General features: G+C 29.4%; 1 protein-coding gene across 1 annotated transcript; it reads right to left on the bottom strand.

Moving 5' to 3' along the window:
* Positions 1-641: 641 nt before the first annotated feature.
* LOC107628501 (transcription factor bHLH61) lies at positions 642-3,499 on the bottom strand. The gene is made up of 4 exons (XM_016331148.3): positions 3,329-3,499; positions 3,042-3,173; positions 2,614-2,784; positions 642-873 (listed from the first exon to the last, which is right to left on the bottom strand). The coding sequence occupies exons 1-4, from the start codon at positions 3,497-3,499 to the stop codon at positions 799-801; spliced, it is 549 nt and encodes a 182-aa protein (XP_016186634.1). The 3' UTR covers positions 642-798.
* Positions 3,500-18,424: the final 14,925 nt, after the last annotated feature.

The raw sequence follows: 18,424 nt of genomic DNA, 5'->3' as shown, positions 1-18,424 counted from the left end.
ATCAAACTACTATAGATAGAATTAGATAATAGATATTATTAAAACTATGTAGAATAAATAAAAAATTTGTATTGTAATATTAGGAAAGTGAATATGTGAATTGTGAAATGCCTTAAGACATTTCTTCTTCTTGAATCATTTTCTTTTCTATCAGATGGTTTTTTTATTTTTAATTTCCTAATTCTAGTAAATCCATTTTCTACACCTACCGTTACGCAATATTGATTACCTATAGTTTCACCAAACATGAAAAACCGGACAAATCAATTCTTCATATAATGAAGCAATGTCACATGTAACGTGAGGGCTAATACTATTGAAGAGGCATTTTACATTTTAGCATAGAATATTCTTATTTCTTTTGAATCCCGCTAGGGAATAAGGAGCCAATGGAATAAGTATACAATGTGCACAATAGGCTGAATCTTTTTAATACAAGAAGTAACCATCTGCTATCGTACAAATTTGAACATTCATAGTAAAATACTACTAATTTATCAAACACAATACATTTATACTATCTAAAATAACCATCCGAATATCAAGAATAATAAACATCTGATATTAATTTAATTTTAATTTGAAATTAACCCTATTGTATGCATTATGCGGCACATATATTGACTCCATATACTTCCTCATTTCTTTTTTAATAAAACATATAATATTACTATCACTTATTAGATTCTTTCACTTGGATACGTAAGTTTTACATTTAAAACGAGATTATAGAAAAGGAGTGGGACAAAACAAAAGGGCTACATTATTTTTTTTCTTTCCGCATTTTTGTGTTGATCTTTAATTCATGTTATTGATTGCTTGCAACACTGCTTGTTTTACCACTTGCGCATCGATGCTCTCCTGATCTTGACCCTGCAAAAAGTATCAAACAAATTTTAATTTGTAGGTGTTAGTAAAAAAAAAAAGGAAAAAAAAAAAGAAAAAAGAAAGAAGGAAGAAGGAGAAAGAAACCATCCACCACAATGTTTATATAAAGATAATGATAGATGATTGCTTATGTGAAAATATCTTTATATAAAGATAATAATTAAATTATTGATATTTATTATATTAAATAATTTAATTAAATATATTAAATTATTTAACTAATTTTAATTATCATGACTTTTTATCTGAACAAATCCAAATATACCGGAGGCACTCTTAATTTTGAAGCTAAAAACTTCAGATAGATATGTATATGATCAAATTGAAAATGGCAATATATGTTTTATATATTTATAATGTTGTCTTGAATATTTTTATCTATAGATAGGAAATTATATAAGACAAACTTCATATTTTAAAAGAAGAGAAAAATATGTAATGTATGAAATATGAGTAGATACAAAAGAGATGTTTTGTTCTGAAAACAAAACAGTACAACCTCCTCGTGATGTTTTGTTCTGAACGTTACTATTTAGATGGGGATAGATATATAATAAACTCCAACATGTAAGATTTTAGAACACAAAATTTTTGCCTAATAATTTATATGATTAAAAAAGGGTACGAGCCGTGTTCTTTACCCGCAAAACAATTTTTGAAAAATAATTACAAATTAACATATAATAATATGCTTGAATTGTTTATTTAAAATTCTATAATTTATGGCTCGAGCGAAAAGCTACTTTTTTTTTTTTTGCCTAAACCACACAATTTAGACCTTTTCCATTGTAATAATTCAAAACGTGCAGTGCTAGAAGTGTTATGTTATAGTACTATCACATATATACGGTGGTTGTTTGGCGTCATTATTTTGATAAAAAAAATATATTTTTCAATAAAAAAAGATTTTTTTTTATTTTTTAGCGTGTTTGACAAATTTCGAGTAGTAAAAGTAAAAATACTAGAAAAATCAGAAAACATCTTTTTTGAGAAGCTGTAATTTACATATTTTTTTAAAAGATCTTTTTTCTTTAAAAAAAAAGATGTTTTTTCATGTAATAAATAAACAAAAAAGTACTTTTATATTGTTATATCCAAACATAATTGATAGATAAAAAGATCTTTTTGCATGAGATACCTAAAATTACTTTTACTTTTCCACAAAATCTTTAAAAAAAAGATAACTCAAAAAAAGATCTTTTCTTATAAGTTCACCCAAACAATAAAAAATTGGTTGAGAAATCAAGAGGATAGTAACGATCAACCGAAATAGAGCAATCCTACAAGAACATCACTATTTCAGTTTCATGTATGTATTATAATTTTTTGACTGAAATTATGAATCTAATTTGAAAAGAGAAAAATAAATACATATATGAATAGATAAATAGAAAAATTATTAGATATATAATCATTTATGTACTTCTTTCTGCCAACTTAAATTTTTGCATGATATCAGAATATTCATAATTGAAAATTTTAGAGTTTAATTTTTATTATTTTTTAAAAAAAAATAGCATAAGTCAAAATAAAAAAAATTTATATAAATTTTTAAACAAATTCAAAAAAACTCTTATTTAAAAAGACATATTAAAAATATAATCATTTATAACGTGTCTTATTTTATCTATTTAAATTTTTGAAAAAATTGATTTGTTGACAAGAATAATTATATATGTTAAGAGAAATAACAAATAGTAGATATAGTAGGTTATATTATCTTACTTCTCCTCCCACAGCTTCAAGCTGGAAATTGTCTTCACAAGAAACCCTAGCGTCAAGAACATCAAGACCCAGTTCTTCAAAGGCCTCAAGTATTGCCACAAGCATACCGGGGCAATTCCTTTCTGAAAACACATTAATAAGAAAACCCCTTTCTAGGGTTTCTACCGTCACCTGAAATAAAAAAATTTAATAATAATTTGTTAATATTATCTAATAATATAACCAAGCATGACTTCATGAGTAAAAATAAACGCACACACATATATAGAAGCTAAAAGATAATAAATTTAATTGATGATTAGAATAAAAAAAAAATGTATACAATAAAAAAATACAGAAATATTCTAGCTAGCGCGCAGCATATAAACTCTAATTATTTTTTAACTATTTTTATATAAGAAAAAGAAAAGTATAGAAATAATAAGCACCATTGGTAATTCATCTTGGGAGGTTGATGATGAAGATCCAACGGTTCCTAGCTCTGAGTTAATTCCCTCCACTTTTTGCTTCAACTCTTCTATGTATTTGGTGGCATCAACAATAATAGAGGCTTTGTTCATCTGCCAAAATACAAAAAGAATAGAATAATTATTATTATATTGATGAAAATATTGATTATTGCATTGAAGGAACAACCAAAAAAATATGCTTCTACACTATATGCTATTAACTACAACAATTATTATCAGGGTTGGTTGGGTGTAGAGTAAATTACAGCACTGGAATTTGTGGCGGTTCGAAGCTGTTGCAACATGCGTTGCATAGCTGCTTTTTTTCTCCCCCTTGAAGACATATATGCTTCTCTTTCTTTCTTTCTTTCTTTCTTTCTTTCTTTCTTTCTTTCTTGAATCCCTTTGTTTTCTTTCACTTCTTCATCCAAAGGCATTTAATGGTTTTTTTTATATATACAATGGGAGGCCGTACAAATAATTGTATGTGATGATCTCTTGTTTTTTTCCTTGACGACTACCAACTTATCCCCGACAACATATCATGCTTTTCAAAGTCCAATTACAAATTTGCCCTTAAGAATGGTGGAAACTCAGGTGCAGTGGATTTCACCTGAAGTTGATAACTAAGAGTCGTTAGATGATTTGACTGATTTGACTAAATTTTTATCTAATGGCTCTCAATTATCAACTTCACGTGAAGTCGACTGCACCTGAATTTTCACCCTTAAGAATATATATATGCTATTATTATTTCTTGAGGAAAATATATTCTAATTTGTTGTTTAATTTAGAGTGATGATCACTTGGACTATACCATGTTTCCTAGCTCGGACAAGAATATGTATGTATAAATATTGTAAAACCATACTCTATTTCTTTTTGAAAAAAAATACTACATTATTAATTTTCTTTTTCTCATGATTTGTAAGATGTGACACTAATTAGCTTGCCCTTTGAATTTAATTACTTTTATGTCATTATAATTTCAATCAATTTTTAATGAGGTCTATATTATTGCAAATGTTGTTTTAATCAAGTCCTAATTTCACCAAACAATATAAAATTTCACTACTATAGATAAAATATTTCATAAGTTTTTATTTCTTGTCATTATAATATTTTTTTCTTCTAATTTTACTCCTTTTCTTAATATGGAAATGTGAGATTTTGTATATGCATTGATTCATTTTACGTGATATAACTTATAAGGATAGTTAGATAACAAATATGCATAAAATTCCATCTATTTTTAATTTTTTGTTACTGTAGAGACTTTAATGAAAATTCTTTTGTACTATAAAAGCTTGATTATTGAAAATTTTAAATTGGAAAGAATCAATAAAAAGTTAAATAAAATGATTAAAAAATATAGAATAACTAAATCTAAGTATAATATAAAAAAAATATTATATACACACAAAATATCAATTATCAAATTAATCATGTCTTATTTAATTTATTTTTAATATATATTTCAGGTAACTAATTTGATGTACACATAATATGCTGTTATAATAATAAAAAAAAATCAACATAAATATATGGAACTTTAAATAGTGTCAACAAGTAGAAGATTATATAATTATATAGAATTTAGTGTTAGAGATATTCATTTATATTTTTTCTTCTATTAAATTAAACTTTTTAAAAAAATAATTTCATAACATAGTACCATCCTTTTTGTGAATGACTTATCTAGGGACTGAATTCTTTTATTCTCTCATTTCAACTAAGGATATCTCTTGAGGAGATCAAATTATTTTAATCATATATGGTATGAAATTGACAAGGAACCATGATTTTTTGTGTGTGTGATCATTGTTAAATATTTCACTCTCAAGAAGAGAAGAAAAGATTATATTGTAAAGAAAATTGAATGAACAAAGTTTGAATGATCAAAAGTAGAGAAAAGATGAAGATAAAATACGGAAATTCTGAATTATCATGTTTGTGTTATCAAATATATTTTGGCCATAATATTTATCAATATTTATTAGGCATGTGTATTTATTGTATTCAATTATGTTTTAATAAAAAATAAAAAAAATTTAGATACGTTTGGACACATTTAAATATCATTACATGTCAGCGTGTTCAACTTTATTTTTAATATGTATTTTTAAAATAAATTTAGAAATAGTATATATTATTATTTTTTAAAACAAAAAATAATTTAAATACTTTATATAATTAAAATAAGACATTAACAATAATTAAAAAATTAATTTATATTTTAATATCAATAAAATATTAAAATATCATTACAATTTATTTAAAAAAATATTTTATATTTTATATTTTATAGAGTGATACTACATGTACAAGTCCAACCAAATTATTGCGAAGCCCAGCGACAAAAATGCGTGCATACATCACTACTCCTTTTCGGGATTTTTGCAGCACACAATTTTTTATTGGAGAGAACAAAAATTTATTGATATAGCACATAAAAATTTTCGAAGCATAACAAATAAAATTTTGCACATAATACAAATTTATCAATATAGCATACAAATTTTTTCTCATAGCACACAAATCTTTGCACATAACACAAATTTTACTGCGAATGTATTTTGTTAACTGTGTGAGTCAATGTTATATGCTATATAACAAAATTTTTGTGTTGTTTACAAAAATTTATGTGTTGTGCATATTTCATTTGTTAGGTGTCAATGTTTTAGGCATGTAGTCTTTAAAAATTTTTTGTGCTGTATACTAAAATTTGTGTGCTATGCATCAAAATTTATGTGTTGTGTATCAAAATTTTTATGCTCTAGTTCCGGTATGTTTATAAGAGAAGAAGAAGATAAAGACGATGAGGACAATGATAACGATAATATATAAGAGAGGATGAGGAGGGAAAAAAGAAAAGAAAAAAATTAAATAACAACAACAAAAAGAAGGTGGTAACAGTGACAATAACGACGGCGGTGACGACAGTAACGATAATAACAACGTTGAAAAAGAAAGAAGGAAAAAAGAACGTAAGAAGAAGAATAAGAAAGAATGATCGTTAAAGTTAGGAGAGAGAAGTAGTGCACGAATAGATTTTTATTTTTAAACAATTTGGTTAGTTACTTAAAAAATTTGGACATTTAATACGCGTATATATATATAATAGTGCGCGAATAGATTTTTATTTTTAAATAATTTGGTTAGTTACTTAAAAGATTTGGACACTTAACACGCGTGTGTGTCTATATATATATATATATGTGTTTTTTAAGATTTTAAAATTAATGTATTGACGTATCTATATTATATCTATTTTCGTCATAAACGAAAATAGAATGAAAACAGAACTTAGTGAATTAAGACTATAGTTATTGAATGAATAAATGGTAATATGGTATATTGAGTATCTCATTAGTACAGATTAGACATACAGAAAAAGAGAGATATATATACATATACTGATGTACAAAAAAAAAAAAAATAAAGATTGGTGATAACAAATAATATATTTTCTTATTCTTGAGCGTTTTCTTACATTGATTGATTCCTATACTAATAATACAAGAATATAATTGTGAATACTTTATAATGATAGATTTGATATACTTAGAAAATCTTTAGTGTGAAGTAAAAATAGGGAACATATTTTTATGTATTCTAAAAACAATTTCTTGGTTTTTATGTCATATCAAGCATTTACTCAGAAACATGAAATACTTCCTTAGGATTTTCTATGTTTTTGTATTTATTACAAAGAACTCATAGGTGATAGCAAATTTTATTCCATTTATTCAATGTTGCATGTTTTTATTTCATATAACTGGTAATTGATATGCACCATTGCTTGCCACTAGTTGTCTCTGAAGAATGATTTTTTATAGTAAAAATTTAACTCAAATTAAACATTGTACAAATAAAGTCATCCATACACACACACACACAGATATATATATGGGTTAGAATCAAATCATATTAGTGATAATTTAAGTAGCTATTATACCATTGAAAACCTTTTTGTTCATACAATTTTTTTTTTTAAAATAAATCCACTATTGAATTAGAAGCGTATATGCTATAGTTCATTTCTAAGAAAAAAATTATGTCAATCCGAAATCATTTGTCGCATTTTTATATATTAAAAAATTAACGTAATATATATTTGTTCTAAATATACACGAACAAATATTTCTTTAAATATATATTTATTGATATCCAATTTTAATAAAATTTGGCATAAATTTTTTTATTGAATATTATAATTTAATAGTTAAATCAATAAAATATGTATTTCATAAAAAATTATAAAAAGTATAATTTTATTTAAAGAAAAATTTTTGAGAATCATCAACTTTTAATTTTTTTGTCAGTACAAATACTAAATATTTTTAATAAATAAATTTTATTAATTTATGTATACAAATTTTAAAAAATATAAATATAAATTATATTAATTTATGTGTATAAAATTTTAATAAATATAAATATAAATTATATTTTTTATATACAAAACATATAAATATTGAATATAAATTATTATTGATTAAATGTTGATTAAAAATAATAATATTTACTGACAATATAATATCGTTTTTATTTAAATTAATACCGATATTTTTTAATCTTAACTATTTATATAACTGATGAACCCACTTAAATTTTTTTTTAATGAGCTGGCAAGTGGATAATAATGTGAAAGGACATTTATGAGAAACACACAAAAAATTGAGAATATAAATCGATGAAAATAGATTCTTCATGTGTAGTTGTAAAAAGAAGATTAGAGAAAGAGAATAAGATAATCAATTTAGTTGGTTTAATAGTTATTAGTTTATTTAAGTGAATGTTAAAAATTTAAATTTTATTTTATATATATAGTAATTTATTGATTAATAATAAATATTTAAATAAAAATATAATTTGTAATAAATTAATTTTTGTGATGTCGAAACAAAAAATACCATAAAAAAAAAAAAACGAGAAAGAGAATAAGATGGAATGGAGCCCGTGAGAGTTTGGAGGGATTGACAGCTAAACAACCTTTGACGCATCCGTCGCAGTTTTCGATGCTTATGAATAATGGAATAATTGAATCACTTCAATTCATGGCTTCATTCGATCCAATATAGGTAGCTACTGCCACCAAATCACCATGCATATCCCTAACCCTAATCATCATCCATTCCCCTCTCTATCACGTGCAGATTCCCTCACCGCGTTAACACTCATCATTCCCTCCACAACATTTTTAAATCATTTGTGGGACCTATTTTCTTTATAATTATTATATATGGTCTCAAAAGAAATTCATATTTAATTTTTAGAAAGAAATTTCAGTTGAAAAAGTTTGACTGTGTCTCAAATATATATCAATCTTCTTTGAAAATAACTATATACTTGGACTTAGAATTTAGAAAATAGGCAATGCCTTTGCACATCTAAAAAAAATGTTTATATAAAACTCTCCTTATTATAGCTTCCCTCGGTAAGTAAATAAGATCAACAATTTATATGTATTTATTATACGCTTCTTTACTAGATTCGTTCATTATCAATAATGACTTAATTTTTATTTTGATTCTTAAAATTCACACAATTATTCATTTTGATCTCATTTTATGTTATTGTTTTAAATTTTGAATAAAGTTGTATCTTTATTATTTATCTAGTTTCTAAAAAATTTGATATTATTTGGTTTTATATTGTCAATGTTTATAATGGGATCAGAAAAAAACTTTATCCACAACTCGACTGTTTGTAATTTTTTTTTATTATTATTGAATTTTGGTCACGTATTTTATTCACGACTCAAGCATTGCTAATAGTAATGATTAATTTTACCAATAATATTGGGAAGTTAGTAAAATATGCTGAATTTTATCATCAATGGAGTTTTGACCCATATTTTTTAGATAATTCACCTGAATAAATTGTTTCACTTTTAAAATGATGTAAATGCATTGTTTTCAAAACGAAAACGTAAATGCATTGTTTTACATATCTATGGAAACCGCTATTGGCAATAGTAGTTTACACAAACACATAATCCGCTGATACCAACCACGAATTATGTTGAGTTGTGGCAGCATGGAAACCGCTATTATCTGCTGCAGTTTCTGCATGATTATGGTTGGTCATAAACCGCTACTACCAATAGTGATTTATGTGCATTGGGACACGTGTGTAAACCATTAGAAGCAGCAGCGGTTTACGTTAAGTATGAAAACAAATAATAAAACTAATCTTTATCTAAAAAAATAATTACAAAACAAATAATTAATGGTATATACTATTTAAATGATATCATAAATAAAAAAATTTAATTTATCATTTTACAATATAATTTAAAAAATATAAATATGCATGTAATAAATTTTTTATTTGTATTTATTATTAAAAGTGAGACCAAATTACAAATAAAAAAAATACAATACTCAAATTATTAAATTATATAAATTAAGACTAATTTTTTTAATTCTCATTTCTTTTAAAATTTATAATTAATAAAATAATTTATTTTTAGCCAAAAGTTCACTAAATCATACAAAGGAGATTCGGAGAGTTTAGAACATGGGTTGTGTTCTTTGCTGCTGATTTGCATTTGAGGTTCTAGCTAAATGAATTTTTTTTATTTGTGCAACTTTGTTGTCTTATGCCAAAAAATAAAAACTATTTGTATTTTATAATTAATTTATTGGATAAATAATAGTGATAGCATCATAATTTTGATGAATAAAATATAAAATATAAAATATAAATATGCATGTAATAATTTTTTATTTGTATTTATTATTAAAATGAGACTGAATAGCAAATTAAATACAAATTACTCTGTGAATACTTACTCTTTAATTTGTAATTTAGTCTCATTTTAATAATAAATACAAATAAAAAATTATTACATGCATATTTATATTTTTTATTTTATTCATCAAAATTATGATGCTATCACTATTATTTATCCAATTAATCAACTATAAAATACAAATAGTTTTTATTTTTTGGCATAAGACAACAAAGTTACATAAATAAAAAAAAATCATTTAACTAGAACCTCAAATGCAAATCAGCAGCAAAGAACACAACGCATGTTCCAAACTCTCCGAATCTCTTTTGTATGATTTAGTGAACTTTTGGCTAAAAATAAATTATTTTATTATTTATAAATTTTAAAAGAGATGAGAATAAAAAAATTAGTCTTGATTTATATAATTTAATATTTTGAGTATTGTATTTTTTTATTTGTAATTTGCACTCACTTTTAATAATAAATACAAATAAAAAATTTATTACATGCATATTTATATTTTTTAAATAGTATATACTATTAATTATTTGTTTTGTAATTATTTTTTAAGATAAAGATTAGTTTTATTATTTGTTTTCATACTCAATGTAAACTACTGCTACTTCTAGCGTTTTACACATGTGTCCCAATGCACATAAACCGCTACTGATAGTAGCGGTTTATGACCAACCATAATCACTGCTGCACAGCGGTTTTTATGCTGCCACAACTCAATGTAATTCGCAGCTGGCAGCAACGGATTTTGTGTTTGTAAATCGTTACTGCCAATAGCGGTTTCTATATATATGTGAAACAATGTATTTATGTCTTCATTTTGGAAACAATGCATTTGCATAATTTTAAAGGTGAAACAATTTATTTAAGTGAATTACCCTGTTTTTTTGCTTGGCCGATGGTTTAAATAATTACTGCAACACCTTAATCGTCAGTAAATTCGTCAGTTAAAATGACAAACATGTATCTGTAACAAAAAGAGTAGTTATATATTTCTCACAAGTGAAATCACAATCTTGTGCATTGCAAATCAATTACAATTTCATACCTCAACTAATAGAACTTATTTTTCATCTCAATTATTTTCTCTCTCTTTAAGTTATTTCTCTGTTCCTTGGCTTTTTGTACCTCCACATTTAAGGATTTCTCTTTTTATTGCATGCGTATTTAAAATTGCAAAAGCGACAATGCCATCAATAGAAAACCCTAATTTTGTAGTGCATGGCTCTTACGCACTTGGATAGTAGCTAGCTTATAATATAAAATAGCATATTCTTAATATCTTAGTAGGATTACTTTTGATTTAGGATTACAGATACTCCTTGTGAAATGTTACATAGCAAAAACTAAATCTTCTAACACATTATTATTGGATTACTAATTAAAGTGCCATGAACCCTAGGAAACGAAAATGAATTGGCATCACTCTATATGTTGTGTTATAATATATATCCTACAATGGATGAATCCAAATATTGCCTCACCATTGCGCAGAAAGATAATTAATTATCTAGTACCTTACCTACCTGTTCACATGTGTGCCCGTAATTAATCATCGCTACAAAACAATTAAACCATAGCATAAAAAAAAAATAAATAATTACCTTGTCTCCTACCATGACAACTTTCATTTTTTAAAATTTTCCTTTCATGAACATAGGATTGTTCTAGACGTCCTAGAACCAAATAAACAAAACATTGGACTTAGGATATGACAAAAAAAATGCTCAAATTTGGAGATCACTTTTTACCACTAGGGTTAGAAGTGAAATACCTCAGTTTGAGCAGAGTAACAACGAGATAGATTACATTTCTCGCTCCACGAGATTGTTTATATTATGAAATCACTCTCTTTCAAAATTTAAGATGATAAAAAAAACACGTAAATAATTATATCTCTAACCGTCATTTTATTTTAGTATATATATTAAATATTCTTCTTTTCAATGAGTTTTAATAGTACTATTTAGAACCCCAAAACTTAAGGTATATATATTTTTTTGGTGTTTTGTTTTCCCTTATAGGTGGTATATTTAGCTAAAGGTTCAGATTTTAAAAAATATATTGAGAATAATATTTTATTTATTGGAATATTTTCAGATTATATAAAATTTCAGATTATTCAGCAAAGAAAAAATGATACATTATCATATTGCAGCACTATTTGTGTTGTTTTAGCAACAAAAGAAATTTAAATTTTTTCTGTTTTTTATATGTTAAGATTCTATATAATTAAATACGGGATTTACTTTTCAGTTTTAGTTCAATACAGAGGATATTCTTCTTTATATATATCTAATATTTTTTTTGTTATCTGTAAAGTAGTGTTTGTTTTTGTGGCCATAATACAGAGACATGGATAATAAATATTTAAGGTTGTATTTGTTTATGGGTTCATAACACTGACACAGAAATACAAAATTGTATTTAACATATCAGACATGAATAGAGATATTGTGCATGTCCAAAGATATTAAATTAGTATATTTTGTGTCCATCATCACAAAAAAAACACAAAAACATTAACAAAGGAAATAACTTTTTTTATTTTTTTATTATTTTTATTAATTTTTTATAATTATATTTTTATTATTATATTTTCCTTTCCAAATTTTTTGAATGAAAAAAATAAAAATAAATTGGACTTTTATAATTTATTTTAGTTTATTACCAAATAAAATACAAAAATACTAAATTTTATGTCTTTATCTTTTGTATCTTGTTCTCAATATTTTATCTTATCTTATTCTCATAATCAAACACCACCTAAATATTGTATGGCTATTTTATGAATAAAATATTTATTTTTGTTAAAAAGAAGAAGAGCTTCTGCCTCTTTATATAGTTTATGTATGCATGTCATGCACGCGTATTGTTTTATTTTTTCTATTAAAATTTATTATTATAAATGATTATATCGTCTCTAACACACTTTTTTATAGTTTAAGCTATGATATATATCTTGTTATAGAAATTCTAATACTATGTTGTAAAATTATTTTCTAAATGCTTAAGCATATGAATAGATATATCTCTAACAATTATTATTATTATTATTTTTTAATTTAGACTTAAAAAATAAAAATACAAAAGTATAAAAGAATTCTTAAAAAATATATCCCATAAGGACAAAGCCAACATAGTCAATAGGTGAGGAGTCCCTGTCCCTCCACGGGTCTCTTCCGATCCTTAATAGAACCAAATTAGGTGAAATTCATTCCAAAATCCTTTATTAATGACTTAATTTGAAAAGCAAAAAGCTGTGAAGGATCATTGATTCCTTTCCGAATTAGTCTGGTTGTTAGAATTGTGTATCATCAGCGTGCATGCTTACTCAAATTAAATTAAATAATGACATTTGTTTATAACTAATCATTCTCTGATTGGATGTTTTATATAAGATGATTACATTAAGACAATATACCAAAACATAAAAAATTGGGTAATTAAGAAAGAAAATAATCTTGAGTACGCACTGTTAATTGTTTATGTTTAAGAAAATTATCAATTTATTCATCATAATAACCAATGACTGCTTGGAAATTCTTCTGACAATGATATGAAAAAACCCATTATGAGTTGACGATATAGTAACTAGAATAATTTTAACTTGACTTAATTTTGATATATAATCCAAATTTACAAACTGAACAACCTGATATCACATCCAAAAATATTGATTTTAAATTGTTGCATGTGATAGCGAATGTGATAAAAGTACAACTGTTAAAATGGATCGAGTCCATCGAACTGTCCCATTTTACACTTCAAATAGGAAGAGTTTTTACTTTAAAAATAAGCTCACATGAAATGAGACGCTTAATAGATTCAACATGATAAACTTGTGAAATAAAAGGATTTTTTTTAATAAATAAAAAATATTCTATTTACGGATATAGATTATTTGAAACGTTTTTATCAATTTGTGTAACATGTCTTATTTCGTTTATACATGATACGTGATAAGTATATGCATATTTCGTTTATACTGTATACATGATCTGACGCGTGGTTTATCTCGTTTACAATGTAAACGAGATGTGCACATGTTTATTTCGTTTACACTATAAATGAGATAAAGTTTAGACGCGTCTATATAAATAACTCGTTTACAACACCTAGAATGTCATTATCCATACCCTCGAACATTTTTCTCTTTGTAGCACGTTTGTTGATATTCTTGAGATACTTGGACCATTGGATGTTATGGCGCGCGTAGATGCACGAGATGATGACATCAACTGCCTGAATGCTACTTGGCATATTGCGGGAGCAATAATCGACTTTCAGGTCAGTATTGTTGTTTTTATCTTTTAATTAAGTAAGCATATGTGATTATAGTTAGGGTACTTTGATAAGTTTGGTGCTGTTACACATGAGTAAAGTAGATTATAATTTGGTAATATAAAATAAGTTAGTTGACAAGTTATTAGCATTTGTTAGATATCGACCGTGTATTTTTAGTAAATATTAATTTAATTTAATTTATTCATTAACTGCTTATTAGGTTATCCTTATTTTTTTAAGTCAAATTGTATATTTTTTATTTTAATTTTAAATATGCTAGAGAACTTAATTTAAAATCCAAAATTTTACAATTGAAATAGATTTGTTATTAAAAGGTTTCTTTTTTTAATAGAGGCCTCGCCTACTACTACATAGGCGGATGACCTACACTCTTGCACAATCGGACACCATTGTCTCTTACCTAAGGGAGGCTAGGTTTGGCGACACAGTGTAGCCCAGGGACTACGTATTTGACAATTCCCTGATTACTGCATTCATAGAGCGATGGCATCCAGTGACCCACACTTTCCACCTGCCACGGGGTGAGTCACCGTACCATCACCCTACAGGATGTTGCATACCACCTAGAGTTACGCATACACAGAGAGCCAGTGAGTAGGTACTTGTGTGACTTCCAGACTTGGTACCAGCACTCGACATGAGAGTACGTAGAAGAGCTCCTAGGTGCCATGCCTTCTCATGCTCAGTAGCAGGATGCCCAGAGGAAGGAGTCACTTAGTATCAAGATGACATAGCTTCGGGATTGAGTTCAGCACATGCCAGCGAATGCAGATGCAGCCACCTTCCGCCAGTACATGAGGTGTTACATCTTATTGCTGATCGGTGGTTATTTGATGACAGACAAGTCAAACAATTAGGTTCATATTAGACAGTTGCCACTTTTGGATAACTTTGCTAGATGCCACAATTTGTCTTGGAGATCCGCAGTACTTGTATGAAAGTACCACTCCTTATGCCATGCAGCACATTGAGATACGACCAGCATAGCTGGATACACTCTCCTCTTGGTCTCGTGGATATACCATAGGTTTTCTCAATAATGTCTACCTGAGAGACAAATTCTGAAGTTTCCCATAATAGTGAGGAAACTATTTTCATTTACGATTTTTGTCCTTTCTATTTATGTAATTAAATTTTTTTTATCGCATAGAGTGAGACAATTTGATTATTGCATATGTGAACAGGTTGATAGGTATGTTCCAATAGAGTAGGGACCACCATGAACAGAGAGTCTTCCGATGGTATACGGAGTTAGATCGGTTGCAATTGCATGAGGTACGCGCATTTGTTTTATTTAGTTGTCGATAAACGTTATGTAGTTTCTGTGGACGCTGTACGACGACTGCGCACTGCACGCCATGAGTCCGGACTGGTTAAAAGATGAGGCAGAGTAGGAGACATGGATGTCTATTGTCCACCTTGTTTGTTTTAATATTATTGAGTTTCACCACGTTGATCTGGTGAAAAGCTAGTTCCGAGGGGAGCAGCCAATGCCTGGAGACCTGGTAATTGTCGACAGGTTTTTGACCACTACAGGATGGGGAGAGGACGTGTAGTGGCCCACTCGTCTTGCAAAGTGGTATGATGGATGGAGGGCCCGACCGCAAGATCTCTATTGTGCCATTCACAGACTACAGGCCTATGCAGGAGGAATGAGCATGCTACCAACATGCTTGCCGCGTTAGACATCTGTCTGACTAGGACGTCCTTGATGATCCTAGACTTTCGACCCTCTCAGATGACATGCAACCTTTTGCCAGTCTGCCTAGGGATGTGCTCCGCCTTTCTCGGGATGTTCCTAATCGTCATAGGCATGCCAAGAAGGTTTGAACAGACACTCGGAGGCCAGCTAGGAGGGAGAAAGGTGTGAGGGACCCTGGAGGAGCTGTGGGTCTTCGGAGGGAGCGGGTTAGACACCGCAGAGAGTGGCTAAATGTCGAGTATGAGGAGGAGGCAGATTATGCTACACAGGAGGATCACAGTGACATACCAGCCGGCGCGAATGACTCACCCCCACCCCCACCCCCACCACCATCATCGGTCTCACAGATGCTTTAGGTTTAGGATGACCCTTTTATGGCTCCAACTAGCTAGGTAGATCTGGGTACATCTTTGAGTAGTCACGAGAGATCCATGGTAGAGGAGATCCAGTTCAACGAGGCATTTCATATTCGTACGACTAACCAGAAGACAATGCAGCGTCTTGCAGAGCAGTTCTACTCCAGCAAAGAGCAGAGTGTCCCACAGGGTCCACACTTCTCATCAGCCCTTACATCTACCTCGGTGTAGGTTCCTTACTTGTCACCGGGGACCAACACCTCGTACGACACAGATATTCGACCGGAATCTCAGTATGCGACACCCCCTCGATCGACTATGGGTGATTGATGAATGCACCACAGTCGTTAGTTGCACCGCCATACTATCCAACTGTACCACTTCACTACCAGACACATCCATATTATCTATCCTACCCACACCCTCCACCCCCACCCCCACCCCCACCTCCACCGGGTCTACAGGCTCCACCAGCTGCACAGGCTTCACCGAATCCAGGACGTCGCAGACCATCTCGGTAGGCATAGGCTCTATCCTATAGCACTAGGCATCGGTTGCATTACCCATATTACCAGCACCGATGATGTCCTTTACATGCTTTTCGTATTATTTGTAGGTTATTCTATATATTACTTACTAGCGTAGTATACTTTATTCAGTTTGTGCACTAAATTTTACTTAGTAATCTAAGTTGTTTTTTTTTTTTTAAGTTTTTGTATTGAACTTTGCTTACTTTGTGTTCGTTTTGTTTTATTTAGTTTATATATGGAGACTTAAATTACGAAATTGGAAGCACACTATTAAGAACTTAGGCTTTTAAAATTAGAAATTGCATTCGATATACATTAAATGAAGTAACTATCACAAATAAGATAACAAAACCATAGGACTACAAGATACAAATAGCACAAATGAAATAAACCGTAAAAGGCATATTACAACTAATTTTACTATGTGGGTTGATAGAGACAGCCTCTCCGAGTATGTCCAGTTTGCCTGCATAGATCACACCGTTTATCCTGACGCTCGACCTCATCCATGTCGTTACGAAACCTCGCGAAAACTAGTCTGCCAGTTAATTTTCTACGCACGGTGGATTTAGGACGTAAAGGTGTCCCGTACCACTCCGACCGTAGCTTCTCGTCTGGGATTGGCGGGAACTCACCCTCATACACCTTGATCATGACATCCTGCAAGTACACTGGATGAACATATATCCCCCATTTGACACTTGCAGCGGCACAAGCAGCAAGTGCATGATGATAGGAGAAATGTAGTGATTGGAAAAGATCACATTCGCATGAACCCACATTCAACCGAACACAGAATGAACCTTGACTCTAACCCTCAAAAGGCTCTAACTCATCCACCACAAACACTGAGGCCCTTCAATCGCAGTGTGTAATTCACATCTTAGGGATTCCCTCTATATTCTTCTCAACAACAACCTATAGCCACTGTGAAAACTGATTACTGGCTGCCGTTTAGGCTTGTACCTCCCCACCCTTCCTGACGAACAACTGCTAAAGTCTCTCATAAGTGCATCTAACGATAGCTGAAATTGGTAAATATTGTATACCCTTCAGAACTATATTGATGCACTCGGAGAGGTTAGTTGTCATGTGCCCAAACCTGTGTCCGCTATCGCAATGTTGTAACCATATTTTCTTGTTGAATCTACTGGCCCAGTTTGCCATCTCACGCGATAGCATCCTCAAAGCATCCATGTAACACTCGTACCCAGCCTTACTTGGACCAGAAGAAGCATTCATGCGATATCGCTTATCCTCAACAGATTTGAAATGAGACATGATGTTCGCAACCATGTGCCTGACACAATACGCATGGAATGCTCTAGGAGGCTTCCACCCGCTCTCATCGACTCTAAGTGCGGCCTTGATTGCCTGAGATCTATCAGATATAATCAAAAGTCCTTCATGTGGTGTCACAAGTCATCTCAAGTTGGTAAGGAAGAACGACCACAACTCCGTAGTCTCAGACTCAACAATTGCAAATGACACAAGAAGGATGTTACTGTTACCGTCTTGTGCCACTGCAATTAGCAACGCACCCCCATATTTTTCATACAGGTCAGTGCCACCCACGGAGACAAAGGGCTTACAATTCTTGAAAGCTTCAATACAGTGAGGAAATGCCCAGAGAAAACCTTATCAAATTGGCAGCAGTCGCGCACCACCAAATGAGCATCATAGTACGATACCGCACTGAGATCACATGC

This window comes from Arachis ipaensis, chromosome B2, assembly GCF_059453495.1.
Source record: "Arachis ipaensis isolate K30076 ecotype BB chromosome B2, ASM5945349v1, whole genome shotgun sequence".
Classification (NCBI taxonomy): Eukaryota; Viridiplantae; Streptophyta; class Magnoliopsida; order Fabales; family Fabaceae; genus Arachis; species Arachis ipaensis.
This window is presented reverse-complemented; position numbering and strand designations above follow the sequence as displayed.

Excerpts from the sequence above, each read along its gene's own strand:
- LOC107628501 (XM_016331148.3), bottom strand. The coding sequence starts at position 3,499 with ATGCCTTTGGATGAAGAAGTGAAAGAAAACAAAGGGATTCAAGAAAGA. Across the intron at positions 3,174-3,328 it reads CCGCCACAAATTCCAGTGCT|ATGAACAAAGCCTCTATTAT; the intron begins GTAATTTACTCT and ends GTATTTTGGCAG. Across the intron at positions 2,785-3,041 it reads CCCAAGATGAATTACCAATG|GTGACGGTAGAAACCCTAGA; the intron begins GTGCTTATTATT and ends TTTTTATTTCAG.